This window comes from Oryx dammah, unplaced genomic scaffold (assembly GCF_014754425.2).
Source record: "Oryx dammah isolate SB20612 unplaced genomic scaffold, SCBI_Odam_1.1 HiC_scaffold_2, whole genome shotgun sequence".
Classification (NCBI taxonomy): Eukaryota; Metazoa; Chordata; class Mammalia; order Artiodactyla; family Bovidae; genus Oryx; species Oryx dammah.
The window spans coordinates 158991422-159003504 of record NW_024070186.1 but is presented as its reverse complement, the minus strand read 5'-3'; the positions used below and the strand labels follow the sequence as shown (position 1 = coordinate 159003504).

Here is a 12083-nt window from a genome sequence, read left to right as displayed (position 1 = left end):
ATTTTAAAGCTCAACAGCTGATAACACACTTGATAATGAATCAACAATATTTAGAAACAAATTGGATTAAATTCGTAAGTGAATAAATCATGCTTTTACATTTAATATAAAATGTGTTAAAAAAAATTTACTTGCATGCCAAATTCTATTACTCTAGAGCATTAACAACAACAACAACAAAAACCCAGATTCCAGATGGCTGTGTCTCCACCCTCCTTCCACCATGGTGGTCACGGGCTTGCCCTATCCTCACTTTGGGTGTCACTGTGTCCCTGGGCAAAGGCTCTGGATTCCAAGCCTTCCCAGCACACACTGATGTGGCACTGAATATGGGGCTCTGACACGCTGCCGTGGCTTCCTTATAGACTTCCGGGTGCTGCAGGCCTGACCCACCAAGGCCACACTCCCACCACCACCCACAACACAGACCCTCTGGGCCTCTTCTCTGGTGCAGAGCCTGAGCCATACTTCTGTCCCACATAAGCCTCCATCAGTGGCCACAGCAGCTGAGACAGTGGTGCAGAAATAAATACCCCCTTCCCCAAATCTAAATGCAGAGGGGAAAAGGGACCCAGACTGACCGCCAACCCCCACCACCCAGGTATGCTGGTGCCAAGGCAGAGGACACAAAAGGCATGCTGCCTACCCCCCCACCCCCGGAACTGTCTTCCATCCCCAACTCCTCAGATGCCCCTCAGCCCAGGCTAGTTTTAGGGGCACCCTTGACACCTTGGACAGAGCCAGAGGAACTGGATGAAGGGAAGAGGCCACCATCCACTGGCTGGGAAAACTACATGGAGAAGAAAGCAATGACTCGAAGATTTCAATCACAGATCCATCCATCCATCCGGAGCCACCACGCCCCATGTTGGTCTGTCTTGTCTTTTCCCCTGATATTTGATCCATCTCCAAGCTACACTGGTTCCTTCCGCCACGAGGGCCTTGAATCTGTTCCCTCTCTTCCTTGTGGCACCTACCTGTTCACATGCCCGTCAAGAGTGGGAGCGCACCTTCTCTCCCCCCACTGACAGTCACGAAACGTTGCCTGCCTGCCAGGCGCAGCTCGGAGAGGGGAGGGACACAGCGGTAAACACATCCGCAAGCCCTGGCCCGCTCAGCGCCAGGTTTTACTCCGACAGCCTCCTGCCTGGTCCTGGGCCTCTAACTCTCAGCTTCCTGCCTTTGCCAGAAGGCTCCGACAGTGCAGGATGAAGCCTTGGCGCCGTATGTTGCACAGGTTCTCTGTTCCTCCAAACGCTAAACTCCACCTTCCTAGCCCCGGTTTCTTCCAAGGAGCCTTCGCACCATTTGTTCCTTCTGCAGGGCATGCCCTTCTACTGCAGGCCTCAGCGGCAGGGTCAGCCCCTCAGAGGCGCGTTCCCTTCTGCACACTGTCTTCCACCCTGCCTTCTGCAGCCCGCTCGTTCTGGCTGCACTACCCGCTGCCTTGTCCTCCTGGTACAACTCCGCCGGCACAGAATCTGCGCCTACAGGATCACCCCTCACGCCATGAGCGGTAATTGCACGAACCCATCCCCGCAACTGCCCTGCTCGCGAAGCCACCTCCGCCCTACGGGTGCCCACGGCAAGCCGCCAGAGCGTGCAGCACCTGCGCACCCTTCCTCCAACCCCGCCGCCGGGCCGCACGGGACTCTCCACGTACTAGCGGGGTCGGGAGCCCAGCGACCCGGGACGCCGCCTGGCCCGCAGCCCGCCCGGTGCGCACGCGCACGGAGAGGGGCGGGCCCGCGGCCGCCTTAACCCTCTCCGCGCCAGCCAGCAAACTGCCCGCACGAAGTAGCCCTCCCAGCCGCAGAGAGCTGCCAGCTTGATCGCCCCACGAAGCGTGCAGCCCTCCCGGAGAAGCCCCGGTCGACCCTCCAGAGTAAGCGCCCCGACGCGTCTCTTCCCAAACAGGCCTTGGCCCTTTAACACTCTCGCTCGCGCCCATTGGCCGAGGGGCTCGACGTCATCGCTGCGCGCCGGACGACCGCTCCTTCCCGCTCCCTAATCCTGACGCCAGAGCCGCGCCGCCCTCTGAGGCTGAGAAGAGCGGGAGGAGGTCGCGGCGGCGGGAAGATGTAAGTACCGGGAATCCGACCCCATCCGAGCTTTGAGGCCCGCCCGCCATGTTCGGCGGGGCGCATCGTGGAGCCGGCCTGCTCCCTGGCCACGCGGTGGTGACGGCGGGGCCTGTGGCGTCGCTCCGGGTTTGAGAAGAAAGAGTGTGGCCCGGGGCGGGCTGAGTGGGAGGCGCCGAAGCTGCGGCCCGGAAGTGGTCGGGGACGCGGCGGGCGGAAGGGCGCCCTCGTTTCCTCGGCTCTGCAGCGGGACCAGTGAGGCCCGCGGGATTCGGAGCGGCCGGGAACTCGGCCTCCGCCTTCCGGGCCCTCTCACCGGGCTGGAGACCCAGGCCCGCAACGCCGGGCCCTGCCCTGGAAGCGCCCGCGGCCTGGCTCCTGGACTGGGGAGTTGTGAGTGAACGCGGACGCGGGGCGCCGAGGTCGCGTGCGGGGCCGGGGCCGGGGCCGGGGCCGGTGGGTACGAGATGCGTTTTGGGATGCCCTGGGTGACCGTCTGACCCTCCCTTTGAAGCCATTAATTTCAAACATCGACTCCACGAACGTCTGCGGGGTTCCTGTGTGCCGTTCCCGGTGCTAGCCCTTGGGGATACGGCCCCTAATGTCTTGGAGCCCAGTTTGACGGTAACCCCGAAGGAGAGGATACGGAAAGGTTAAATCGACGGAGCAGAGGCGTGGCCTTTTCCAGTCTCTCATGAATTGTGCCTGAAATGTACTTGTAAATGGAGAAGGTGCTCCGGAGATGTGAGCTGAAACGCCATGTACTCGAGATATGACTAATTGTTCTCTCCTATTTTTGGCTGTTGGACGCGCACCTTTCCAGAGGATGGGGGAGGTAACCACGGTCCTGTTACCTGCACTTGTGTAAACAGAATCAACCTTTGCTTTCTAGCCCTCTGGCCACACCCAGAAAAGCCTTCCTTTACTCTGTGGTCTTAATTGAGTTTTAAGAATAAACGGTGGTGCTTGTTTTCACAAACTACAAAGAGCAGATCTTTAGGACTGGGGTGGGGCCCTGGAATATGTATTCTAGGTCAGCTGTGTAATAAGGTAGCCTCTGGCCACACGTGGCTACTGAGTACTTGAAATGTACCTAGTTCAAATTGATGTGTTTAAAACGCTTAGCATGGGGAAGCATGGATATTTTATTAATCATTTTGCATGCTGATGGTGAAAAGATTATGTTTGGGGTGTAGTGTGTCAGATAAATGTTACTCAAAGTTAACTTCATCTGTTAACTAATGCTTTTTTGCAACGTTGCTCAAAGAAAATTTTAGACTACTCTTGAAGCTGGCTCTCTTTCTATTGGACAGTGCTACTCTTGGTGATCGTAATGGGGGCAGTCCAGGGACCCCTACTGATCTTTCAGAGTCTGTGTGACTTAAGAGCCAAGAGTTTGCCTCAGAGAAAAGCCTCCAAAGCCTTTCTCCTAATATTAGCTAACATCTGTTGAGCCTTAGCTAGATCCCCAAGACTCTTTTATCGGTTACTTTGGTTTATATTCTTGACACCTATGAAGTGTAGGAACTGTCTGTGTCTCCTTAATGCTGATGAGAAATTGAGGCTCGGAATGATTAAGGGATTGATACAAAGACACAACAAAGCTTTGAATCAGACCCCAAGCAGGGGAACTTCAGACTCTTAAGCACTGAATTTATATACTCACTTGATTGTCCAAGCAAGCCCTCCAACCGTTACAATGTTGCTTAGTGTTACAGACACCTTACTGAATGTCTGTAGTGCCTTTTTTCTTTTTTAATTTTGGCTTTTATTTTTGTGTATGCCCTCTCATTTTAAGACATAATGTCTAAAAAGACTTTATAGCCCTGGAAAAGAACAGTGCACTCTCATTTGTTTGTCCACAGCTGGGCACTCTTTCTTGAGTCAGAATGTTTATCCAGCATTTTGGCAGCACTGCACACATGGAAACAGGATTCCGATTGGTGGGCTGTGTCCAGGTTACTTACAGGAAGGTGAGATAGGAGAAGTTGAGGCTAACATCCTGAGATCTTTGCTTCTACAACTCAAGCAAATTGCACAAAACCTCACTGGAAATACTTAAGGCAACAGCCCCAGGAAACAGAGCACATAATGAATTAATAGTTTGTTCTTGAGTAGGATTTACTGATGACCTTTTACTGAGTACATGCTGCAGCCCTGGAATTTAGCTAAACCCTTATATGTGAATGCAGCCATTTCCAAAAATGTGAGCATACAGAAAAGCTGAAAAAATTTAGTACACCAAATAGTCACAGAACCACCATCTAGATTTTACAGGTTACATTTCTGTTATGTTTTGTCTCACTTTACTAGTTTTTAAATGTTCATGGGGGACGTTTCATTTGTTTGGTTAGTAAATGTTTTGATACTGGTACCAGTCACTTGAAATGGTTTTTGCTTCCAGTCATAATATCTATCCAATGTATCCTGCAAAGATTCCAGCAGTGAAGCGAGGTCGAATCCTGTCACTTAGGGTTTTCTCTGCTCTGCCTGCAAATGTGCTTCTGTAGTGTCTAAAAAACTGTAGAGGGCTTACCGTAAAACTGGTGCGAAATGGGCATTGTACTACCTGTCAGAGAACAGGACCCCACCACCCACACCATTGCTTAAGAAAAAGACAAGCTGAGCCGACAGTTCTGCACGTGCCTCCTGTGGGGGCAGGATCCCCTGAGGAAACGGACCCGGCCCAAGTGTTCCTGGCTTGGTAGATGCACACTGCTGACTGTGTTCCTTGTTGCCTGCTCCTGTGCTCAGCTTTTGACTGCAAAGTAGATTTGTTGCCTTGCTGATTTACTCTGTGAATCCTTTTATCTTGTTATTAGGCTGCACTTTGGCGTAAATTGCAATCGATTAGGGATCGTTTCTCAGACTCAAGTTAGACGTGAGAGTTCAGATAAGTGAGGCCACCATTGCTGCTTTGAACACCTCAGAAGGGGAGAATGGATTTATCAGGAGTGAAAAAGAAGAGCTTGCTAGGAGTCAAAGAAAATAATAAAAAGTCCAGCACTAGGTAATCCTTCTGTCAGATTTTTCTAGTGCTACTTTCGGGGTGCTCGTTGTTAGGGACCCTCAGAAAGGGGGACATTGGAAATATCTTGAATTTTACAGTGAAAGTGTCTTAAGCCACAGACCATTTTGCTCTGTGGTGGTCTGGGGTTTCTGTAGCCCTTTGCATCTCCTTTTGGGTTGTGCTGTGGTTTCAGGGTTCAGCCCAAGGGGCATGTCATCTCACACTCTCCCTCACTGTCCAGGGCGCCTTCTCCCACCAAACGCAAAGACCGCTCTGATGAGAAGTCCAAGGACCGCTCTAAAGATAAAGGGGCCACCAAGGAGTCGAGCGAGAAGGATCGTGGCAGGGATAAGACTCGGAAGAGGCGCAGTGCTTCCAGCGGGAGCAGCAGCACCAGGTGGGGCTGGCAGGTCAGGGCCTTGCCAGGGCCTTACTTCCAAGGCCATGGCCCTCTTCTTTCCTAAAGAGCCTGCAGAGTGTTCTTTCTTTTTATTGATAAAGAAAGCACTCAGATTACTAATTTATGGCAGACTGGTTTGGGCTTTGCTCTGATCATACAGAGGACGGTGTTGGTATGTCTGTTTGTTTGTTTGTTTGTTTTTCTTTTCTGGAGGCATTAGGAATGCAACATCTTGAGTTATGCTTTTCTCTCGCGTGCTTTTGATTTGGAGTTGTGGTTGGATCATCCTAGCCTGGCTCTTTCCTTTTCCTTTTGTTGAAAACCAGCCTGTGTCAGTCAGTAGCTGCCTTCCAAACTGAGCCGGGGCTCTGACTTACTAGACTGCTCCTTTTCCTCCCAGTAGGCAAGGCTTCTGTGTAGGTAGGAAGCAGTCCTGTCACTGCACGGTACATGCACAGTACATATGCTGTTTCTATGCCTGCAAGGGCTTTGTTAGGATGGGGTTGGAGGGTGTCTGTGGGTGCTGGGGAAAGCCTTGAGGCTTGAGAATACGAGCCCAGTGGTTCCTCTTGACTTGTCTGCGGTGAGGCAGCACTGCTCCCGCCGGTGACCCCTCCCTCTCGGCCCTCAGGTCCCGGTCCAGCTCTACCTCCAGCTCAGGCTCCAGCACCAGCACGGGCTCCAGCAGCGGCTCCAGCTCGTCTTCGGCTTCGAGCCGCTCAGGAAGTTCCAGCACGTCGCGCAGCTCCAGCTCTAGCAGTTCCTCCGGCTCCCCGAGCCCTTCTCGGCGCAGACATGACAACAGGCGGCGTTCCCGCTCCAAGTGAGCCCCCTTCCAGCCCCTTTTCTCCACTGGGGCTGGTCAGTTCAGGGGATTACCTCCAAAACTCATGAGTTATCTGGGACCTAAATTTACAGACTGGGGCTATAAGATTACCATTAGTTATTACCAATGTAGACCAAAAAAGGAGTTTCACTGTCTTAACAGAATTTGTATTTTTCAATTAGGTCCAAACCACCCAAAAGAGATGAAAAGGAAAGGAAGAGGCGGAGCCCCTCCCCTAAACCCACCAAAGTACACATTGGGCGGCTCACCAGGAACGTGACCAAGGTGAGGGGCCTGCTTCTGTCCCAGGGACGCTGGCATGGCTCTTGCCGATGTTTAAAACGGAAAGAGGTGAACGTAGAACACAGCATTTCTGAGGGCTGAGTTGGCGGCATGTGACCAAGTAGAGCACTGGTTACTTCCTTTTAACAGAATCTATTTTGTGTGTGTGTTTAGGGTGTTGAGGGTATGGTCATTGTGTGGCAAGTTCTCTGACTTCTACACAAGTGATGGGAGGGTGAGCCTAAGTGACCCTTCTTCCTCCCTAGGATCACATCATGGAGATATTCTCTACCTATGGGAAAATTAAAATGATTGACATGCCTGTAGAAAGGATGCACCCCCATTTGTCTAAAGGCTACGCCTATGTGGAGTTTGAGAATCCAGATGAGGCTGAGAAGGCGCTGAAGCACATGGACGGAGGTAAGTCCAGCCTTGCTCTGACCTGTCCCAGACCAGCTGCCCACCATACCTGGTGTGATGAGAACTGATTTCCAGTCTGGCTGCATGTGAGAATTTCCTTGGAGCTCTGTCAAGATTCCAGTTCTTACTCAGTGGGTGTGTGTTTACCAAAAACATGTTTTACAGAGCATTATTCTTGAAAAAGTATTCATCAAATATGAATATATTAGCATTTTAAGAATATTTCAATCTGTTAAAACTTAAAGATCAAATGAAGGATTTTTTTTTTCTTCACAAAGTATTTGACTATAATGAAACATTTTTATATGGGAATGTTTTCTTTAATCCTGAGTTACTTTCTATTTTGCTAAAACTTAGCATTTTTTAGATAACTTTCTAAATCCACAGATTGTACCTCTTCCTACAACGCATCTTAACTGTTGATGACGTTTACAGCCACTTTGTATTGGCTTTGACAACCTTTGAAGGACTGAACGTTTGTCAGTCATTTTGCATCTCGAATAGGCAGCATTTTAAGGAGTGTAGGTTTCGCTGGGCCCTTGCTGCTTCTGTCCTCCAGGCAGCTGAGCTGAGCCAGGAGTGCCCGAGCCCCATGTGGGCTGCCAGGCCGAGTGGGGAGAAGAGTCTGAACCCCTGAGAACCTTGGCATCCTTGGAGGCCCTCTTACATGTTTGAAAGACAATTGCCCTTGAACCCTGGTAGAGTTTGTATAGTACAAAATTTTCCTTGGTACTTCTAAGTTTTTCAATCTCCTTAAATCCCCCTGGAGTGTTTTTAGGAGTTCAGCATAAACTGGATCTGTCACTGTGCAGGCATCAGCTCTTTGTGAGTCATGCCTTTGTTTTAGAGATTGTCAGTCTTGTGTTTGATGGAGTCTGAGCACTTGCTAAAAATTTAGGAGGCTTAGACACATTCAGGATGTGTGTGATGATAAATATTCCACCTTGTCTTAAGATTCTGGTAGGACTTTTTCTCTGTTTCCTTGTATTGTGCTGAATGGAACCGCTCAGTCTCCAGAAAGAAATGGAAGGGCTTGGTTTTTACTGGCAGGTAGCTAGAGGATGAGAGAAGACAATGGCACCCTACTCCAGTAACTCTTGCCTGGAAAATCCCATGGACGGAGGAGCCTGGTGGGCTGCAGTCCATGGGGTCACGAAGAGTGGGACACGACTGAGCGATTTCACTTTCACTTTTCACTTTCATGCATTGGAGAAGGAAATGGGAACCCACTCTAGTGTTCTTGCCTGGGGGAATCCTAGGGGTGGGGGAGCCTGGTGGGCTGCCGTCTATGGGGTCGCACAGAGTCGGACACGACTGAAGCGACTTAGCAGCAGCAGCTAGAGGATGACCTTTCTCCTTTTTTTCCCTTTTTTTTTTTTTCTTTGTTGTTACATAGTCAGTGCCCATGCAATACCTTAACCCGGAATAGCTTTTGGCCTGGGCTTCCCTGGTGGCTCAGATGGTAAAGCGTCTGTCTGCAAAGCAGGAGACCTGGGTTCTATCCCTGGTTTGGGAAGATCCCCTGGAGAAGGAAATGGCAGCCCACTCCAGTATTCTTGCCTGGAAAATCCCATGGATGGCAGAGCCTGGTAGGCTACCGTCCATGGGGTCGCAAAGAGTCCGACTTGACTGAGCGACTTCACTTTCACTTTCATGGGCCAGGGCTACCTTAGGCTGTATCTACTTGAGCCTTTCAAGTACGTTCGGAACATAGGTGCACATCTTGGATTTATACTGACGTGAGTCAGTACCTCAGAAGTTCTCTTGAAAGCAGAAGCTGAGAAGGTAGAAGAGCGTGCCACCTACCCTTTGGGAACACACTGGCTGTGCTTGGTCCCCTGGGATTGTTGGGTCTCTGCCTCAGTTTCCGTCATACTTTCTCTCCCTGAGACCCTGCAGGTTCCTCATGCCCCATTCTGAGCTGCCTCCCCTCGCAGTTCTGCGGTTTCATTCACTTGTGTGGCTTTAGTACTGGCTGTACACAGACTCCCCTCCCTGAGGCACTTTTTGCATACTTTCTGTAGACAGACTTGAAGTCTCCTGAATATCCTGTCCTTTGTTTCTTACCCCTGAATTAGTTCCTTTTTTGTCTGATGCAACCCTTCCCCCCTCCCCTCCACCCCCAAATCACAGCTCATCCAGACACCTGGTGCCAATCATCCTTCACCTGACCCATTAGCAGGCTCCCAGGATTGTCCCTCCCGTCATCCCTTGAGTTCTTACATTTCACCCTATCTCTGTCCTGCTGAAGCCCAACTGGTCTCCTCGCTCCTCTCTTCTGCCCCCTTCCCGTTACTTGCAAGGACGACGTCGGACAACGTCCAGGGGCAGCACCCGCTTCCAGCTCAGGGCGGGGGCAAAGGCCTCCCCTCACTGAGCAGGCTCCGGCCTGTTCTTTAGGTGCCAACCTGAATGGGCTTCCCCAGAAGGCTGTCCAGCACACCAAGATGGAGTCCTGGGTTAGGGTCCTGCCCCCAGTGGGTCTCCTGATGGAACCTCCAGTGATATCGATTATGAGCTGCTTTTTGTCCATGACCAGAGTGGGTTGTCCTTGGTCCCTCAGGCTCCTTTCTGTCTTGCCCACCAGGGTAGGTGCTTGTTAGATAGGTATTTTGTGACTTTACCCTTTTTTCAATAGGACAAATCGATGGCCAGGAGATCACTGCCACCGCTGTGCTAGCTCCCTGGCCCCGGCCACCCCCCCGGAGATTCAGTCCTCCCAGGAGGATGCTGCCACCTCCTCCTATGTGGCGCAGGTCACCCCCACGGATAAGGAGAAGGTGGGTCACTCTGGGGTTTCATAGGGGTCTGATTAGGACCAGTTTCTCTTTATTTATTGACAAAACAAAGTGAGGGGGCAGTGACTTCGGGGCCTTGTCCAGCCTTGCCTGCCCCCTGATGGTGGGGAAGCAGCATGGGCACTGGTAGCCTTGGAGGTCCTCGAGTTCCTTCCAGCCAGGAGAGGGAAGAGCCGCCCGACTGAGGGACCCGCAGAGGTGCGGCCCCTCCCTGCCCTCTGTGAGAAGACCCGAAGGGTCAGAGGAGTAGGGAACAGCCTTGGCAGAGGCCAGGGTTGAGCCGTCCCTTCTCTGCTAGCGCTGGCCAGCTGCACCGCACAGCCCGTGGAGACAGAACCGTTAGTCTCCGCAACGTTTCCGGCTTCCCCAGGGCTTCTGTTGGCGCCACCCAGAGGGATCTAGCTGTGTGACTGGCAAGTTAGAGCCGTGCCGCTCTGTGCCAAGGCGGCTGCAACCCTGTGGTCATGGGCGTGGGTTTCTGGGTTTACCCGTCTGACACTGTGTCTCCTCTCCCTGCAGGTCACGCTCCCCACGCCGTCGCTCCCCCGCGCGCCGTCGCTCCCGCTCGCCTGGCCGCCGCCGCCACCGCAGCCGCTCCAGCTCCAACTCCTCCCGATAGGCGGGGCCTGGAGCTCCGCCCCTGCGACTCCCTCCCACCGCTCTTGTTGGTTTCCAGAGGGGTCACGGGGAAGAAATCCCTCCCTCGGGGCAGGCTTCAAGGTGGAGGCAGCGATCAGACGTCTCCCAGGGGCAGGAGCGTTGTGGGTCTTGGGTCGTGCTTGTAAAGATGCTCTCCAGTTCTCTAGCTAGAGCAATTCCACGTTTCTAGTTCCTGAGAGTCAGTTTAGTGGCAGAGCCAGCAGGGGTCAGCAGGGGACTCCAGGTGGGGGGATAGCCCCAGGCTGGAGCCCATTTTCCCATTCCGCAGATGACCTGGGGCCGGTCTCGGGGTCCCACAGGAAACGCGTGCTTTTAGGCAACTGCTGTTCCTGTTAGCCTGGCCCAGCCTGAGTCTTCTTCTAACCTCTAGGGTCAGATACCACCCCCACCCCCATCATCTGCCCAGAATGGTTCTTTACACACGTAGCCGTGTGCAAGGACACACACAAGAGACCCCCTCTTTCTGAAATTGTTGAGAGCCAGCTCTGCCAGGTCATCACAGAACCCCCACCCCAACTCCACTGTGTATTCTTGGTGGGCTTGCTGGTTACCTTGGCAACGTGTACATTGCTTTTTCAGCTTTTATTGTACAGTCAGTACTATAAATTTTGTTTTGAGTTTTGTAACTTTGTAGCGTTTTAGATGTTGTGTTTGTACTTCGTTGTGTAGATTAAAAGAACTGTGTTGAATAAACCTAGGATTAGAGTGCAATGTCTGCCTGGTTCACTGCCTCCTTCCTGCCCCTTGCCCCCAAAGGCCGCGTCAGTTGTGAGGGAATTAAACACAATTGCCTAAAATGTTTGGTTTCATTTCCAAAGTCATAGCTGCAAAACACTTTAACCAGGAAACCTTGAAAGTGTTTATCTTAGTTCCCTGGCCAGGATCCTGCCTCCTGCCTTGGGAGCACAGTCTTAACCACTGGAACACCAGGGGAGTTATCAACTGTGTGTTCCAGGAGCCTTGAATTCTGCCCGACCAAAAAGGCGGATCTCATTCACTGCTGTGTTAGATGGCCATGGAAAAACTTCCCCACTTCAAAAACGGGTTTGTTCCAGAAGGAAGAACGCTTAAGTCATAATCCCTTGGCCCTTACTGTGTCCAGCGTTTTCAAACTGAATGCCAGCACAGTGTGTGCTCAGCAGGATTGAGGGCAAAGGGAAGCTGTCGCCTCCCCCTCCCCCAGGAGGAGCCGGGGTGAAATGAGCTGCCTCTTGAGAAGGTGAAAGGTCAGTTCTCTGTCACCAGGCTGTTCTGCCGCCCCAGGCTAAGCTAGCAGCTGCAAATCTGGTCGCCAGCAGGAAGTGGCGCTCTAGTGCCCACGCTCTGCGGGGTGGCCGGAGCCAGGTCCCCGCAGCCCCTGGCCGCCGCTGAGCACAAACCTCTGGCTCCGTGACTTACGTGCAGTCCAATCTACCCAGACGTCCGGCTCCGCCCTGGAAGAGCGGCCCGGGCCCCGGGGGCGGGCCAGACCGCAAGATCACACCCCGGCCCTTTCTCGGCCAAGATGGCGCTGGCGTCAGGAGTGCGCTTCCCCGCGCGCGCCCTGCTCCGTCCGTGTGCGTGACCGGCGCGGGGGCGCGGGGGCGCGGGGGCGCGGGGGCGCGGG

At 52.7% G+C, this 12083-nt stretch overlaps 2 protein-coding genes across 5 annotated transcripts in view; both read left to right on the top strand.

Moving 5' to 3' along the window:
- The first annotated feature begins 1102 nt into the window (after positions 1-1102).
- On the top strand, positions 1103-11192 carry RNPS1 (RNA binding protein with serine rich domain 1). Of its 4 annotated transcripts, none has more exons than XM_040254357.1 (8): positions 1103-2081; positions 4904-5091; positions 5333-5488; positions 6123-6314; positions 6500-6602; positions 6866-7019; positions 9658-9799; positions 10337-11192. In XM_040254357.1, exons 2-8 carry the CDS (start codon positions 5021-5023, stop codon positions 10434-10436), a joined length of 918 nt encoding a protein of 305 aa, XP_040110291.1. In that variant the 5' UTR covers positions 1103-2081; positions 4904-5020; the 3' UTR covers positions 10437-11192. The 4 variants fall into 4 exon arrangements, with proteins under 4 accessions (XP_040110291.1, XP_040110316.1, XP_040110301.1 ...); XM_040254367.1 differs by having other exon boundaries at positions 2063-2474; XM_040254372.1 differs by lacking the exon at positions 1103-2081 and adding an exon at positions 2516-2916.
- A 740-nt stretch (positions 11193-11932) lies between these two features.
- The window catches only part of ECI1 (enoyl-CoA delta isomerase 1), a 13507-nt gene continuing 13356 nt past the window's right edge, over positions 11933-12083 (top strand). Inside the window, exon 1 of the mRNA XM_040254394.1 lies at positions 11933-12033. Within this exon, the coding sequence (XP_040110328.1) occupies positions 11982-12033 (52 nt within the window). The 5' untranslated portion in view covers positions 11933-11981. The remainder of the gene's footprint in view (positions 12034-12083) is intronic.

Coding starts and splice junctions, on each gene's coding strand:
- RNPS1 (XM_040254357.1), top strand. CDS start 5,021: ATGGATTTATCAGGAGTGAAAAAGAAGAGCTTGCTAGGAGTCAAAGAA. Junction 5,489..6,122: donor AGCGGGAGCAGCAGCACCAG/GTGGGGCTGGCA, acceptor CTCGGCCCTCAG/GTCCCGGTCCAGCTCTACCT. Junction 6,315..6,499: donor AGGCGGCGTTCCCGCTCCAA/GTGAGCCCCCTT, acceptor TTTTTCAATTAG/GTCCAAACCACCCAAAAGAG.